Source organism: Cydia amplana, chromosome 15 (genome assembly GCF_948474715.1).
Source record: "Cydia amplana chromosome 15, ilCydAmpl1.1, whole genome shotgun sequence".
NCBI classification, from domain to species: Eukaryota; Metazoa; Arthropoda; class Insecta; order Lepidoptera; family Tortricidae; genus Cydia; species Cydia amplana.
Window position 1 is genome coordinate 10,285,857 of NC_086083.1, and position 18,270 is coordinate 10,304,126.

Genomic DNA, 18,270 nt, shown 5'->3' on the forward strand with positions numbered 1-18,270 from the left:
CCATTTTATTGTCTCAACGTAGCAAAAATATTAGATAAAAAACGGGTCTCCGTTACCTACATTATCTTGCACCAAGATCAAATACTGCACAAACTTTAGTTATAAAAATGTTTAATTCCTGTGTGGACTCATTTATGAAGTAAATCACAGTGAGTGTGAACTTAAGCCTTAGCACACCGACTTACGGTCTATTACGAATTGCGAGTCCAATTCCATAACATCAATATAAAAAAAAAAGTCATGGTTACCTTTAATAGCAATGCACTTGGGGACCTTCAAGTGTCATTTTTGAATTGATAAAACCTCAAGTAGAAAGAGAAGACTAGCATCACCTTTGCTAAAACAGTTACGCATTGTCAAAAAAGAGGGATTCTTTTAGTTGGTGTCCGACCGAAACCGGAATTTTCGGTCTAAACATTATATTTATGCCGAAAGAAACTTTCGGTCAAAATATTATTTTTATGCCGAAAGAAACTGAAACTTCGGCCGGACACTACGCGGCCGAAAGGATTAAAAGATTTTTTGGCCGAAACCGAACTTTTGGCCGAAGCCGAAACTTGGGTCGGACTCGGACACTAACTTTTAGTAAAATAACTTGTCATATTTTACTACGGTGGCGGCCAACGAACACATGACCGATGTCGAGCGGTCACCGCAAATAGTTATCCTTTTGAATGAATGAATGATGCTTTATTTTGGTTATACTGATGGTTGATTATGATCGATTATATTAACAGAAAGTTAGCAAGGCGGCTGACGCCCGAAGCCTTTAATTCGTGTAAACTTTAAAATTTGTTAAAAAACGTACAAAAGAATATAAAATAAGAACATCTCATCGCTACTTAGTTCTCAAAGACACCGAGTTTCCAATCAGTCGTGTTTACTTGTTTAGTCTAGACGCTAGGTTTCCTAGGGTAACGGGAGACGTCAGTAGTGGTCGACGTCTGCTGTTGGCGCTACGGAGTATACTGATGGTGGTCTGGAACAGAATGCACAATAGGTAAAGTAAACGGATAATGAGTGCTAAACGACATATAAAATCATGTTCTTTTTTCGAAATGTCAAAACTATATAACCTAATGTGGTTATAGCAGTCGTGGCTCACTCAGCGATTTCGTCGCGTCGCTACAAGTACATGCGGCCCACACCAATTTTGGTGTCTAGCCATAGTAGTTGCCGCGCACCGCTACGGAACGGGCACCTGCTCGCGCTTGCGCTTATATCTCTCGTAATAGACGCGTTTTGGTTGAGAGTGAACCTTATATACCTAATGTATGTACTATTATTTATTCTGTGATCATAGGTACCATTATTATTATTTGTATGTCTTGTCCATATCTCCGGACCATGGGGTACGTGGCTTCGTGAGGCGTACGTGGGGCCGAAGCCAACAGCTTAGAGTCCCTTTAAGATACTTTTTCTCCAATATGCTCGGAAATGTTCACCTTATTGTAGCAAAAATAGTACCGGAAGTACTTCTTTATTGTCAAACTCTAATTTTAAAAAATAAAACTATCGCTGTCCTGTTCTAGCGGACGGGAAGTAAAAAAACACTACAGTAATAATTACTGTAGTGTTATTTACTTTTTAAAAATAAAAAACGCAAACAGCCAATTATTATAGCCGCGGGCCGCGTCTACACGACCCGATCAGCTATCATTTCAAGCTATAGGATAGAGTGAGATAGTAATATAAACGACTTTACATGTCTCGTTCTTACAAGACCGTTGTGCTCGTGTATGATCGTGCGAATACTGCTTAATAAAATCAAAGATTATTTTTATATTTTTTTAAGGATCTCATCCGTGTTCATAAAGCTTATATTGCACAATTATAGTTTGACATAGACAGAGATAATCATACTATCTTTGTCTTACACCAGTACTATAACCCAAAAGAAAAGGATGAGTATAGTTTTTTTTGTTCTTATTTACTGACAATTTGGTTTGACCAACTATATTTTCAATGAACGAATATTGAATGGTACTGAATGGCAGAATAAGTTTGTGCCTTTAACTTTTAAAAATAAATTAAAGAGGGAAATTGTTTTTGACGTTTTTGATGTGAAGTTTCGATTTGAGTGATGCTCGATGCTTAAATAATTATTATTTTACTTTATTTCCTCGCATGTTTTGGAGAAAAGCACTATATATGCCTCGGCAGGAATAGAAATTCGTGGATTCGTCTTCTTTGTCGGACGACGCGTAGAATCGAAACTCATCCACGAATTGCCCTTTCCCGGCCTCTGCAATAATGTACTATAATCTAACAGCAAGGGATACATATTATTATTAGTTAGGTACCTGAGTGCTCGCCTGGGCGCGGGCAGGCGTGAAGGCCGCGGTAGCGCCGACGATGCCGTCCGAGACTCAGAAACCGGCGCAGCTACACATTAAAAAAACAACGATAAGCTACACTAACCCAGAGTTAAACGGTTAACCCAGTGTCAAATCTTAACCATGGTATCTTCAGGTTTAACTGATTAACGCCGGGTTAGTGAATGGCGAAGTGGCCTTAAGTCAGTTCACCACACAGACTCAATACTGAACAGATATGACACGTTTAATATCAACTAGATATTTCTTTGTGATAAATTTTAGTTGACATAGAACCTTTAACGCATTAACTTGTGTCTCTGTTTGACTTAATGGTTGACTGGTAGAAAATGCCTGTTTGACTGGTAGAAAATTCCTTGTGGTATTAAGTTCGCCATTTGTATTTTTTTATTTATTTGAATAAGGATTCAAACCCACTTCCTTCAGGACAAGGTGGAGTATGGAAGCTATGCGCCTGATCCTGGCGATGGCGCAATCACACTGAGCAATTCATTATTTAAGGCTTCGTCACACAGGCTAGTTTTCCGGGCGGGGCGTGAGCGTTTTATATGTAAAAGCGACGCGCCCCGCTCACGCCCCGCCCGGAAAACGCGCCTGTGTGACGAAGCCTTTAGGTTGCCGAATGTCGATCGATTGTCAAGCATACAATAGTATTTGCATACGGCGAATCCATTATGACTGCGCCATTACTGCTAGGCTACCAGCTACCAGTGCTTTACTGTAACTCAAAACTGTTGAACCTTAGGCCCAAGATACACTTGTAAGTTTTAATTACGTAAGTAGGGACACAGCTATACTACAGACTGAGAGATGAATATAGTTATCTCATTCTAACAAATAGCTTTGTCCCTATTTATGTAAGTAAAACCTACAAGTATATCTCGGGCCTGTCTGTCTGTCTGTATGCTTAGATCTTTAAAACTACGCAACGGATTTTGATGCGGTTTTTTTAAATAGATAGAGTGATTCAAGAGGAAGGTTTATGTATAATTTGTTAACCCGTGCGAAGCCGGGGCGGGTCGCTAGTTAAACTATAAAATACTTACCGGGCACTGGTTTCTGTACGGGTACAGTGGCCGGCCTCATTACCCGGAGTTGCGACGCTCCCGCTATCGAGTAAGGCCGAGTCATAGGTGGCTGTTTAAGGGAAACACGACTTTATTACTATACCAGTTAAGAATATTATTCCACTAGATTGTTTACAAGACATTCGATTCGACAGTTAATTTCCAAGCCACCACCGCTTCCAACTAAAATACCACATAATAAAATGATTAAATACTAGGTTTGCAATTTCGCATAGATAGCACCAGCATGGGTTTGATCTGTTTCTAGTTTTGTTCTATGAGATTTTGGATAAAAAAAAAAACAAGTTTTTGACTCAATTCTAGAGGTCGACAGGTAAAACCTATGCTGGCGCCATCTGTAAAATACTTCGACCGGCCAACCCCATTGATTCACACTCTACTGATGATTTTCACAGTGTACCTGTTATCGTCCTTAATACAAGCTTTTATCGTTGACTGTACTGTACGTTCCTTTCCACAGGCAACTAATACTCCCCGAGACAATTCTAAAAACCCCAAACACAATTAGGTAGCGTTGTTTTATCACAGAGTCCCTATGGCCACCTCTTGTCTCCATCATCAGATCAGCTCGATGGTACCATAATATTGCATTATCACCCGACTTACATTTGTATGCAAAATTTCAGTTCAATCGGAAACCGGGAAGTGGGTCAAATGTAACTTGCAAGATTTGATTACAGACACAGACAACGGGACAGGTGAAAGTAAATAAAAGCTTGTAATAACATTTAGCAAACGCTTTAGCGGTGACAGACGGTTTGGTGCAACCGAACCTAAGAGGGTTCATTTAGACGGCGCGCGAACTCGTATACGATTTAAGTTACATTGCGGACCATTGAGGTTACATCAATTCAGCCGACCGATAAAATGACGCAATGTAATGAAACTCGCATGCGAGCTCTCGCACCGTCTAAATGAGCCCTAACCGTCGTGCTAGCGAAGGTGTTAGGGCTCATTTAGACGGCACGCGAACTCGTCTACGATTTTAGTTACATTGCGGACCATTGAGGTTACATCAACACAGCCGACCAATCAAATGAAGCAATGTAATGAATAAGCCACCAAACGAAGGAAGGAATAGATTGCAAGATTATTTACGTAAAAGATACATTTTTGCTGTGGGCTACCGTTTACGAGATATTCACGAAAAACTAAAAAAAACGACCTTAGAACAAATTATACGTAAATTTCCCACCTTAATATATTTTAAAATATTGACCCTAGGGAAAAAGTGTACCGAACTTTTTGTGTAGAAAATTTTATGTAGATTACTTATGTAACAGAAGATTTTTTGCTACGGGCCACCGTTTAAGAATTATCTACGAAAAACTATAAAAAGGGACCTTAAAAACCTCCCTACCCGTTCACCCCCACCCCCCGGTACTTTTAGTATCTTGTTTAATACACCATTACCCATGCTAAAATTGGCTTACAAATGTATTATTTCCCCCAATTGGCAATGTTTGGTGTCCGTTTGGTGTGCTAGAAACTCGCATGCGAGTTCTCGCACCGTCTAAATGAGCCCCTAAAGCTTTGGATTCCTCCGAAAACGGTGCCGTCATATGACGGCCGTCATATAGCGGCAGCAAAAGACGGCCGTCTTTACGGTGGCGACATGTGGAAAGTACCACGGCGTCATAACACACCGTCATCCACCAAGGTCAAAGCGGCAAATTTGAAAAACGTAGGCGCGATGGGATAACGTCCCATAGAAAATTTGAATTTCGCGACTTTGCCTACTGACAAGATTTGCTTGATCATGTATAATTTACTTGGAGGATGAAATATCATCAGAAGAGGAAAATAATCGTAGTACGGAATCATTTATTCAAATCTCGTGTCATTTATTCAAAATGGCGTCACCGCTATCTAATAAAACGTTCACGAAACTATCGACAAGGTCATGACGGCCGTCATCTTACGTTACGTTGACAATCAACGTAACGTAACGCCGTCTAGGAAACCGCGCCATCTTGTTTACATAGACAACGTTCTAGTGACGTCAGTCAACGCTATATAGCGGCCGTAATATGACGGCACCGTTTTCGGAGGAATCCAAAGCTTAACAGTGTCAACAATGGTACTCACCGGCATATGATGGTTTCGCATTGCGACGGGCACGCCGATGCCGGTCGCGCGCAGCTGACGTTACAAACACAATGTTACGTCACAGGTTAGGGGACGACATGACATGAAGTTAGACACATTAACGTTTAATTCCAGCAGATATAGTCTGGCAAACGAGTTTTGTCAGTAACATTAGAATAAAAAAAACTAAACTCACGACACTACGATTGTTTCTGCCTATGCCCACTGACCAGCAACTCTTGCCAAACTATATAAAATGTAGTATGGTAAACCAATATTGTCAGTAAAATAAAGGCGGTAAATTTGAAAACAGTAGGCGCCAAGGCACCAAAGGTTTTCCGTAGATTATTTTAATTTCATGACACATATTACTGAAAAATTGGTTACCCAGATTATATGCATTATGTAGGGTATTTGAATACGTGTGAATATTATAAATTGCGTGAATGATAAAAATTAGAAAGTAAGTAAACATTTAGAAATTGGACATAAAAAATGTTAGCCGGTTATATGTATACAGAGTTTCTTTACCTATTATAAATAAAAAAGTAAAAATATCGACAATAAATGGCAATATTTGTTTGCTGTTATGGTACACTGCCCAATAATTGGCACTAACATGTGTAAAGTGTCGTTCTATGGAACTTGCTAACTAGGTAAGTAAACATAAGTCACTAGTAAATTCATAATTCAGAGACAATTTCAATATGGCGGTTTGTTTAAATAGTTAGCAAGTGACATAGAATGACACTTAACAAAGGTTTGCATAGATGGCGCCATCATACCTTGCCCCTTTTTTATGAGATTGGGCTTAATTGGCTGGCATCCAGGGCATTAAAAAAAAACAAAAATAGGGAATATTACGCGAAAGTCTGCGTAGGGGGCGCCACTCCCAAAACAAGTAAACAATCTAGGGGTTTACCGCAAACAAGAGAGTCGACATTTTGTTATGTAACCTCTCTATCACTCTTGCATATTTGAGCGATAAAGAGGCAGATAGCTGAGTTTCAATTTCGCGTTTCCCGGTACGCCCTTTGTAAACCGACCGCCTTGATGTATCAATGTCATATTTGATTGTCTGTGAAAACTTGTCAAAAAACAGTTTAAGGTACAGTATGTATAAGTTACTCTATGGTATACTTAAGTCACTAGTGCTGCACTCTGGCGGAAAAACATTGCAGTAATACTCCCTATTATTAAGCTTTGGATTCCTCCGAAAACGGTGCCGTCATATGACGGCCGTCATATAGCGGCCGCACAAGACGGCCGTCTTTACGGTGACGACATGTGGAAAGTACCACGGCGTCATAACACACCGTCATCCACCAAGGTCAAAGCGGCAAATTTGAAAAATGTAGGCGCGATGGGATAACGTCCCATAGAAAATTTGAATTTCGCGCCTTTTCCTACTGACAAGATTTGCTTGATCATCTATAATTTACTTGGAGGATGAAATATCATCAGAAGAGGAAAATAATCGTAATACGGAATCATTTATTCAAATCTCGTGTCATTTATTCAAAATGGCGTCACCGCTATCTAATAAAACGTTCACGAAACTATCGACACCGTCATGACGGCCGTCATCTTACGTAAAGCTTTGGATTCCTCCGAAAACGGTGCCGTAATATGACGGCCGCTATATAGCGTTGAATGACGTCACTAGAACGTTGTCTATGTAAACAAGATGGTGCGGTTTCCTAGACGGCGTTACGTTACGTTGATTGTCAACGTAACGTAACATGACGGCCGTCATGACGGTGTCGATAGTTTCGTGAACGTTTTATTAGATAGCGGTGACGCCATTTTGAATAAATGACACGAGATTTGAATAAATGATTCCGTACTACGATTATTTTCCTCTTCTGATGATATTTCATCCTCCAAGTAAATTATAGACGATCAAGCAAATCTTGTCAGTAGGAAAAGGCGCGAAATTCAAATGTTCTATGGGACGTTATCCCTTCGCGACTACATTTTTCAAATTTGCCGCTTTGACTTTGGTGGCTGACGGTGTGTTATGACGCCGTGGTACTTTCCACATGTCGTCACCGTAAAGACGGCCGTCTTTTGCGGCCGCTATATGACGGCCGTCATATTACGGCACCGTTTTCGGAGGAATCCAAAGCTTTAGGGATTGACACTTGACAGGGCCAGCTATGATGGCGCCATCTGCTAAATACTTCGACCGGCCAACCCCATTGCCAGTCATGTTGGACCAAGTTTTATTGGAGTGACTATTGCCGCCTTAAAAAAAGATGGAGAAGTGATACCTTGTCCATGAAAAGAATACCCGTATTCGGTTTCCCAGTAAGGAAACAGATGGCACAAAATTATTTAGAATTTTTGATGAATTCGATGAAGTGTAGTGTAATTAGATTAAAATATGGTTGTACAGTCGCCATCAGATATATCGGAGCGGCTAAGGCGTTCACAAATATCTGAACACGCCTCTATTGTTAGGGCGTAAGAGTGCGTGTTCAGATATTGTGAACACCATGGCCGCTCCGATATATCTGATGGCGACTGTAGACCTTTGCAATTATTGTCATGGCCCTTGTAATTGCAGAATGGTTGATGAAGTAATTATAAAAATGATAACGGTAATTATTTGATGGACTGATGCAAATTGTGTACATTTGTATACATTCTGCTTGCTAGGTATGTACAGTCAGCAGCAGAAGTAGCTAAGCGCGTGAGGTATTCAAAATGGCCTACACACGCTTTTATTCTCTAAACAATAGTTCATTTTGATCACCTCGCCCGCTTAGCATCTTCTGCTGCTGACTGTACCATCACGCACCGCGACTGTTACGCCATTTAGGGTTCTAGCTAAATTGGACATTCCATAGCTAAGTATGGAACAACCAATTTAGCTATACTGTACTTCCATCTTTAGGCGCCACCAGCTGGCTCTGCGGCCGTTCCCTGCGCAGGGTCTCGGTGCCCTGGCGGACCAGCGCCGGTTGGCTCGGTGCGACGGGTCTGGCTGCGGATTCAGCTAGGACCCTAAGTGGCGTAACACTCCCGTGTGGTGAGTGTACTTACATCTTTAGGCGCCACCAGCTGGCTCTGCGGCCGTTCCCTGCGCAGGGTCTCGGTGCCCTGGCGGACCAGCGCCGGTTGGCTCGGTGCGACGGGTCTGGCTGCGGATTTAGCTAGGACCCTGACTGGCGTAACACTCCCGTGTGGTGAGTGTACTTACATCTTTAGGCGCCACCAGCTGGCTCTGCGGCCGTTCCCTGCGCAGGGTCTCGGTGCCCTGGCGGACCAGCGCCGGTTGGCTCGGTGCGACGGGTCTGGCTGCGGATTTGGCTTCGTCGTTCTGCAATTTTTAATATAACTACATTCTTAAACAGGGTCATTTTATGCAGATGATTTGGTGAGGGAGAATTAGAACACATAAAATATAGATAAATATTAATTTTGTTTTTCGAATTCAAAAGACACTATTTTAAACAACAATTATTTATCTTTTATAATGTAACTTATTTTAATTATTATGTATTTACAATAAATTATTCTTGTATTTAGGGATTTGTCGAGCCGGGTAAAAAAATCGTAATCGTTGAATTCATGTTGTGGTATATTATTATTGTAATTGGATATACATATATATGTATAAGACTAGCAGAGTAGATAGAGTCGGATGACGCTAAGTTTTCATACGCAGGGCTACGTCAAGTTTGGAGCTTATAGGGATATGCATGCATTGTTAGATTGTTCCTGCTATGTTTGTGCAAAGTTAGAGGTCAGAGTGTAAATGGTTCCCTTTAAATGTGTGACGTACCTGTTATGTTTGTGCAAAGTTAGCGTGATCAGAGTGTAAATGATTCCCTTTAACGTACCACTTCGAGCGTATAGGAGTCCCTGCGTATGGGCGCGGGGTGTGCGGCGGTGGGGCTGAGCGCGGGGTTGGAGGCGTACACGCCGCGACGCACCATGTTAGAGCGCGGCAACGCTCGCGCCACCACAGGGTTGCCTCCTGATTCAAACACATACAGGGTGGCCAAATAAGAGGTATACACCTTATTTTTGAAATTTTATTCTATAAAACATAAAAAATATTAAGTATTCCTTGTTAAATATAATATGTAGGGTCAGCAATTACACATGGAAAATAATGTCAGACAAATGTCCACCTCTAGCAGCATGGCAGATGCGAACCCTTTTCATCGCGTTTTTCATCACTTTTTCACACATTTCTGGCGTTATCTCAGCGACAGTGTTTCGAATATTTTGTTTTAATTGCTGAAGGTTCGTTGGCCTATTAGCATAGACACGTCCCTTTAGATAGCCCCACAGAAAAAAGTCAGGAGCTGTTAAATCAGGCGATCTTGGGGGCCAGTCAATGTCACCGTTTCTCGAAATTAATCGACCGGGAAACGTTATTTTTAATGTTTCTATTGTTTTTAATGATTAAAACACGTTGTTCCGTCGTAAAATGCTCCATAATAAATTTGCCGTATCTACACAAACTAATTTTCATGCAATAACTGTCATATTTACCGCCAAAATAAAATGGCGGCAAAAAAAGTTGTATACCTCTAAGTTGGCCACCCTGTACAACATAGGTACAAGGGGCGGCTGAAAAGTTCACGGCCTTAGAAAAAAATATAAGCGAGTATTAGACTAAATGCTAATTATTAATCGTTAATAATTGTTAGTAATGGCGGTAATATTTAAACTGCCAAAGAGGCGGGGAAAAAACTAGCCGTTTTTTTTTTCTTTTTTTTTTCTAGCTTAGGCCGCGAATATTTCAGCCTCCCCTCGTATGCTGCCAATGCCAATGCTGGTAATGCCAATAGGGGTCATCCATTAATTACGTCACACGTTTAGGGGGAGGGAGGGGGTCAAGAAAATGTGACATGTTGTGACATGGGGGAGGGGGGAGTCACAAACATTGTGATGTCACTTTAACTTCATCAGTAACCGAAAATTAATTTATATTTTCTTATTCGCTGTACAGTTAAATAATGAGATTTTGGATGTAACTTTCGTTGTGTTATAAAATTACTAATATTTATATATCAAAAATATTTTTTTATTAAAAAAGTAATGCCGAGTTAATATTGTCGATTTCGTTGAAAACAAAATTGCCTAAAATGTGACGTCACACCAGGGTTTGCAAAATGTGACCAAGTGTGACAAGGAGGGGGGGAGGGGTAAAAAACCTAGAAATTCGTGTGACTTAATTAATGGATGATCCCATACTGGAATCAAAAACCCTACCAACACATCCCAACGAACGTATCTGTATGTGTTTTTGACAATAAATCACAAGAATATAAGACCATTAAATAACAGAAACGTTTAGAAGTTTTACAATATTTAATTTTACCCGGTATCCTGCTGAGTTCTTTATGTGAGCTGTACTGCCTGAGCTTCGATGTTGGAAGACCAGTCTTCCTTGGAATTGCTACCGGAGGCACCATGGCACTTACGCACGAACCTGCATAAATCATTAAAGCTGATCAAACTAAACTAAACCTTAAGTCAATACCACTGTAGCCTAAATTTCCATTAAGCAAAAACTTTTCTTGTTTTGACAATATGACAAATATGTCAACAGCATTTCCACACATATGCTTACGCAACAAAAATTCTCAATTTATCAGTTGACATAAAAGCTATGAACGTCACCAAAATAGTCATTACTCATCACGTCATTTTAATACGTGTTTAAAAAGTAATCAATGATAATTTTTACACACTTTAATAAAAATTAATAATTAATACAATACATGTTTTCTTTCTATTAGGGCTATCCCACACTACCATCTTTCGAGCGTCGGCGTCTAGTCAACGCTATGGAAAATGGCGTCGCTGCGCAGTTGCGCCAACGTTGCCTCGAGCAGCAGCCATAGAGTTGACTAGACGCCAACGCTAGTGTGCTGTAAGTCTTAGTCTCCAAAAATAACAAATTTTTATAAACTATTTTTTTTAACTTAAAACAAATACTAAAAATAATGTCTCATAAAGTATTCCAGCTATCCAATTTCTTTGTCCAATGTGTATTGCGTCTCACATTTTGCTTAATCAGAGAATACCACCATTTGATTGTTAATTAAAAAAAAAAACATATCAGAAAGCTGCTCAATTTTTAGGGTTCCGTAGCCAAATGGCAAAAAACGGAACCCTTATAGATTCGTCATGTCTGTCTGTCTGTCTGTCCGTCTGTCCGTCTGTCTGTCCGTCCGTATGTCACAGCCACTTTATTCCGAAACTATAAGAACTATACTGTTGAAACTTGGTAAGTAGATGTATTCTGTAAACCGCATTAAGATTTTCACACAAAAATAGAAAAAAAACAATAAATTTTTGGGGTTCCCCATACTTCGAACTGAAACTCAAAAATTTTTTTTTCATCAAACCCATACGTGTGGGGTATCTATGGATAGGTCTTCAAAAATGATATTGAGGTTTCTAATATCATTTTTTTCTAAACTGAATAGTTTGCGCGAGAGACACTTCCAAAGTGGTAAAATGTGTGTCCCCCCCCCTGTAACTTCTAAAATAAGAGAATGATAAAACTAAAAAAAATATATGATGTACATTACCATGTAAACTTCCACCGAAAATTGGTTTGAACGAGATCTAGTGAGTAGTTTTTTTTTAATACGTCATAAATCGCCTAAATACGGAACCCTTCATGGGCGAGTCCGACTCGCACTTCGCCGCTTTTTAATTACTTACCCATGCTCTGTGCTTTCACCGGCACGCTGGGCCCAAACATTTTCTTATCAGGGCTAACTTTCCCCGCCAATATATCTCGTTTAGCCGAACTCTTTTTAACCATCGTCGCGCTGTTTATCACCGTCGCGTGCATATCGTATGTCTTATCCATCGACGAATTCGCGCTAGCCCTGTTCATGTTGTATGACTTGTCGTAAGTTCTTTCCATGGGAGAGTTGCCGGTTAATTTAGTCACGGTGTATGATTTGTCGTCGACCATATCGTATATGGGGGATATGGTTGTGTGGATGTTCAGGTCTTTCGGTTTACGGAGGCCTATTAGGGGTGTTGATGATATTGAGCCTGGAAAGATATTTTTTTGGATAAATGTGAAGAGAAAAATACAACTTATGTTATGAGGAATAGACAATATAGACTTTTCTTCAAACTTATTATATATGATCTTATATTACTGTTTATGAATGTATAAATGACAGATAAGATAACAGTAGAGGAGTAGAGAATAAGTTATTTGTTTTACAAGGGGGCAAAGTTGTTGTTTAACCGCTCGTGCTATTATTGATATCCGAGCACGCGAGATTCCAAAATTTAATTCGAAAAATGGAATCTTGAGCGCCGCGAATGTTATTAAATATTTATCATTCAAAATCATCATTTAAAAGTCAATCCTACCAGCAAACATAAGAAAACAACTCAAAATTTGCATTTGATTACTTTGCCTCACATGTGAATAAAATGCAACTTTGCTATCAGTTTTTGAACAATCAAGAGAGCCTTTGGTGTGGTGGAATGGTATTTTCACATATGAATTCGTATATTGAGTTGAATAGATTCATGGTATGTAAGATGTATTATCTGTTGGTAATCCTAAATCACAGACAAGACATCTTCTAGACTCTAGACTGAGCATAGTAACGCTACCCCCTCTGCCACTTATACGGTAGTTTTACTCCATCTTCGAGTCAATCCCGTGCCGTGTTGGTCCGTGTCTTTGAACGGACCAATCACGGCACGGGATTCGCTCACCTCGTCCCCCCGCACCCCAGTATTTTTGGCAGCATCGGTTTCATTTTTTTTTTTTTTTTTTTTTTTTTTTTTTTTTTAATAGCCTATATTGTGTCCCACTGCTGGGCAAAGGCCTCCCCTGTCTTTCGCCACTCGTCACGGGTTTGTGCATGTTCCCGCCAGTCGCCACAGAATGAGTCCAGGTCGTTTCGCCATCTCATTTTTGGTCTGCCTCTGCCTCGGGTGATCTGTGGTGCCCAGTCGGTCGCTATTGGCCCATCTGTCCGGGTGCATCCGACAGATATGTCCCGCCCAATCCCACTTGAGCTTGGCGGCCTTCACACCCACATCTGCGATACCAGTTTTGGAGCGCAACAGCAGTCTATGTCCTAAATAAAGAAAATGAAATGTAAATATTACTTGGGTCATGCTGAGTGTCAGGGACGCTGTCGGGCGGGCTGGACGAGCTGAAGGTGCCGGTGTCCGTGCTCTCGCTAGAGCACACCATGGCGCGCTGTTGCGAACCCCACTCCTGTAAACATACAAATCGCCGCTATACTTACTCAACCTCGTACCTGCAACACTCATTTGTGACGTCCCACGGATAAAGGTACCTTATGGCCGTTGGCGCTTACGCTATTATTAACGCCGCTCCGCCGCCGCGCGCTATTATTATTGCGCCGCTATGTGACGTAAGCGCCAACTGCCATAAGGTACCTTTTGCCGTGGAACGTCACATTTGATGACAAAAACACCGAATGAAAGAAAAGCGACATTTCCATCAAATGATTGTTGCAGATATGAGGTTGAGTAAGTATAGCGACGAAATATGATACATATTTGGTGGGTGTCATCGTCATTAGACCGCCAACACATTTTTTTATACCACAGCTTAGATAAAAAAAACCGGTCAAGTGCGAGTCGGATTCGCGTTCCATGGGTTCCGTACATTACCCAATTTTTAACAATGTATTTTTTTTTTTGGAACGTGAAATGTCTTTAGAAAAAACCCGTAGGGGTCGGATCAAAAACTACTTAATTAAGTCCGACTCACGCTTGACTGCACATTTCTAATAGGTTTTCCTGACATCTATAGGCAAACAACTATTTTGTGTATTTTTTTCAAAATTGTAGACCCAGTAGTTTCGAAGATAAAGGGAGGGGGGGGGGGATAGTCGGACAAACAGACAGACGCACGAGTGATCCTATAAGGGTTCCGTTTTTTCCTTTTGAGGTACGGAACCCTAAAAAACATTAACTGTGGTGACATTTACTTTCGTCATTGATTTTTGAATGTTTACCGAACAACTGTCTCACCTCAAGCGTTATCCTCTCGCTGGACCCAATAAGGTTCGTAGTCGCCAAATTGATATCAATCAATTCACTCTCATCTTTCTTTGCGGCATAGACCACAGTACAATCCATAGAGGCAGCACGCGGCGACAGCTTTTTGAACGTAGCGTTTCTTTTGGGCGTTTCTCTCGTTGGTAACTCTTCCTTATCAAAACTATTATTCATTTTTCTTCTTGATAATAATTCTGAAGCATTCTCCATACTATGTCGAGGCACTGTTATAGTTTGATTTGGAAGCTGTATAGTTTTTATTGCTGTATCTGCTTGATTAGGTACTTTGTCGTCAGGCAAAGCTTTCCTAGCTAGAGAAAGCTTCTGACGCGCCTGTATAATCTCATTTAGTTCCTGTTTGTCTAACGTAACGTTTAAACTGTTTTTGCCCGCATCGACAGTTCGTTGCATGTTCATATCCTTGAAAAAGGCGTCGTCTTTCTCGAACGTAGAATTCAAATTTTCCTTTTCGTCCCGTCTGAATTTTGAGTTAGAATAATGCAGCGTAACTGTTTCCGACATTTCCGATTTATTAGGAGTTTTGGTCGTGTTTTTTTCGCCGTTTTCGATTAGTATCTTGGTCGGGTCGATCTGACATGCCTCCTCTTTAGCTTTGGTGTAGCTTTCGGATTTTCTGCAGTCGTTTTCGCGTTTCTGGAAGTGGTTGAAGGGTTGGTGGCGCGGGCGAGCGGAGAGTAGCTTCTCTGACTGATCTAGGTGAGTAAAGGTTGTTGAACTAAAGATGTTATTGGAGTCTGTGGATTCCCTGGCTTGTTTGGACATGTTGGAGACGATGTATGAGGAGTTGACGGAGCTGACAAGGCTCGGGGGTAGAGAGTCCATGAGGCTATCGTTGTCGGGGTAAGTGGTCTGCGAGAGGAAGCTTGTGCTCATGTCCTTTTCGTCTAATATGGAGAGGGTCATGCTGGTCATCATTGGGTCTATGCTTTCTCGGCCTGACGGTGGTATACCTGTAATGACAAAATAATTAATTAAACCAAGCTTAGCTTTAGTTGTTGATATGTAAGTGAACCTTTGAGGTTTGTAAGTAATTATTACTATTTACAATTATACTTTTGCAATTTGAATTTATAGACACTCGTGCGACATTTTTAGAAGACCTTAACTTTCCTTTTCAGAAAGAAAGAAAGAAAATACGTTTGCTTAGGTCAAACCAAATCATTTTCAAGCATGAGTGCCGACTACCGATGACTGGTTAACGTTGACATTGGCGCGTACATACAGCACAGAGTGCGCGCGAGTGATTAAAATGGTCGTATTTTGAAACTGACCCTAGTCTTACTCGATAACATATTTTCTTTTTTCTTGGTCAAACATAACATACTCGTATTTATTTACCTGAATCTCTGTGCGACGGCAAACTCTTCCTACTGTCCAAGGACTCAGGGTTGAAATTGCCAGAACTCTCCATCATCAGGGATGACACCAGACTTGGGGGCGACATTCGCATTAAAGATTCGCCGCTTTGATACATGTTGAGGCTTCCGCGTTCGTTCATTATGTTCGTGAGGCCCCTGTAATTTTTAACAAAGAAAAACTATAGCCAGAACATATAGTATAAATATGGGGCATTATCTATGAAAAGGGACCTTATTGTCGATGGCGCTTACGCCGCACAGCGTCGCGCGGCATTGTATTTATATCCGAGCATCGTTAATAATGGCGTAACCGCCATCGACAATAAGGTCCCTTTTCATAGATAACGTCACATATAACCAATGTACTTTGGTTATGGGATTCGAATCTAATAGTAACAACAAGAGATAAGATATTGAATAAGCGCATATCGATATCACATGGAGCAACATGTTCCAGTGAAAAATGTATTTCACGAAAAAATAATTGTTTTTGTGGAGTTTACAAAGTAATCAAAACATAGAAGTTAGCTTAAAGGTTAGTAATTGCATCACTACAAATTAAGTCACTTGAAAAATTTGAAAGTAGCCGTTATAAGAAATGTTGATGACGGTACGTTATTACGTTCTATACTTTCGCCTTCTATTTTTATTTCGTTTTGTGTTTGCTATGTCATCCAATTATGTAAGTTTTTAATGGTTTTTTAATTTAATAAGCTTCATATAGCTTTACAATGAAGTTTAGTAACTTACAAACGTTTCTCCTCTTTACCAATCTATATCTTTAGAATGCGCAGCGTTAGTAGTAGCAACGAGTAGAGTTCTACTAGGTATTAGACTTTAGATTATGAACATCATCACAAACTTTTTTTTTATCTTTATCTTTGTACTATGTTTCATATATGTACTACCTGTCAGCAATACTCACTGGTCATCTGTGGACCTTATATATTTGCAACAAGCTATACGAGTGGATGGAATATCCCAACTCCCACTGCATAGGCACAGGCCTCCTCTCACAATAAGTTTGGGCTATAGTTCAGATTGGGAACTAATACACAGGATTGAACAGTCGCCATCAGATATGTCAGAGCGGTCAAGGCGCTCAAAAATATTTGAACACGCACTCTAACCCCTTGACAATAGAGGCGTGTTCAGATATTTTTAAGCACCTCGGTCGATGGCGACTGTAATACTCACTTATTAAATGTATTGTGAAGATTGTGCGCTGGCTGTGACAGATCGATGTTGATGGGTTTGGAAGGCAGATGATCTGAGGACAGACGCTCTGACGCCTCTGATACCAGCGTCATGTCTACGTCTTCCAACTGAAAATAATCATTACACTGGATACAGTCGCAATAAAATATATCTGTACTATACCTACAGATTGTTCTACGATACGAACATAACAATGCACTTTAAAGCGTTCACCATAAATCATCTATATATCCTTTGGCGCCTGAGATTCTTAACGCCTAGGGTATCCTATAGTGATCCTATATATATACAGGATGTCCCAGAACTACCACGTCACAGTGACACCGGAGGAGTTAGGGACCTATGTACCTCCGGTCACACAATGACGTGGTAATTGTGGGACAGCCTGTATATCTGCCATCTTAAAATCACAAAAGAATCGTGCTTGACAAAGCATCTCCTGAATATTATCATCTAAATGATCCACTCTGGTGATCTTAGCGGAAACACTGGATACCGTAGTATACCTCATTATGTGTAAGGTACTTATTATTGTAGTCAATTTAATGCGTTTAATTTCCGCATCAAAAGACAAGCATCCATTATTAAAATATGGTATAACTATTCAATATGTTAAAAAGCAACAGATAACTCGTGTAAACAAACAGAATACTAGTGCGTCTCGGTTTACGTAACACAGTAGTGTTTGCCAAGGCAGTTTACATCTATGTAAACATATGACACAATGTTTTTAATATACCTGCATGCAAGATCGACATGTAAAGTACAAAGAACGCGTAAAACTGATATGAAGAATGATAATGCGTTGATAATCGGATTGTTTTAAGCCGTAATAATAAAGACTTGATTATATTATACTTCCGTGTAATGTTTTTACGAACTTTTATTTCAACTATTAAACTCGATTGCAATTGCAATATCATGTGATTGGAAGCGAAAGAGGTATGTCAGGATCGTAGCAAGTGGAAATCCGTGGTCTCGGACCCCTCCGGGAAATAGGCGTGATTATATGTATGTATGTGTGTATGCAATATCATAATATGAAGATTAAGATGGAAAATGAAAGAAACTTATATTTTTGACAGAAACACACTAACACAGCATTGACAGAAACAC

At 40.3% G+C, this 18,270-nt stretch overlaps 1 protein-coding gene across 1 annotated transcript in view; it reads right to left on the minus strand.

The window, feature by feature from the left end:
• Window positions 1-699: 699 nt before the first annotated feature.
• Window positions 700-18,270, minus strand: part of LOC134654591 (uncharacterized) — a 34,148-nt gene continuing 16,577 nt past the window's right edge. Inside the window, exons 4-16 of the mRNA XM_063510059.1 lie at window positions 17,134-17,261; window positions 15,917-16,092; window positions 14,531-15,528; window positions 13,634-13,745; window positions 12,209-12,550; window positions 10,854-10,964; window positions 9,364-9,494; window positions 8,788-8,815; window positions 8,561-8,658; window positions 5,513-5,566; window positions 3,383-3,473; window positions 2,304-2,385; window positions 700-979 (exon numbers count right to left, since the gene is read on the minus strand). Of these exons, the coding sequence (XP_063366129.1) occupies window positions 928-979; window positions 2,304-2,385; window positions 3,383-3,473; window positions 5,513-5,566; window positions 8,561-8,658; window positions 8,788-8,815; window positions 9,364-9,494; window positions 10,854-10,964; window positions 12,209-12,550; window positions 13,634-13,745; window positions 14,531-15,528; window positions 15,917-16,092; window positions 17,134-17,261 (2,403 nt within the window). The 3' untranslated portion in view covers window positions 700-927. The remainder of the gene's footprint in view (window positions 980-2,303; window positions 2,386-3,382; window positions 3,474-5,512; window positions 5,567-8,560; window positions 8,659-8,787; window positions 8,816-9,363; window positions 9,495-10,853; window positions 10,965-12,208; window positions 12,551-13,633; window positions 13,746-14,530; window positions 15,529-15,916; window positions 16,093-17,133; window positions 17,262-18,270) is intronic.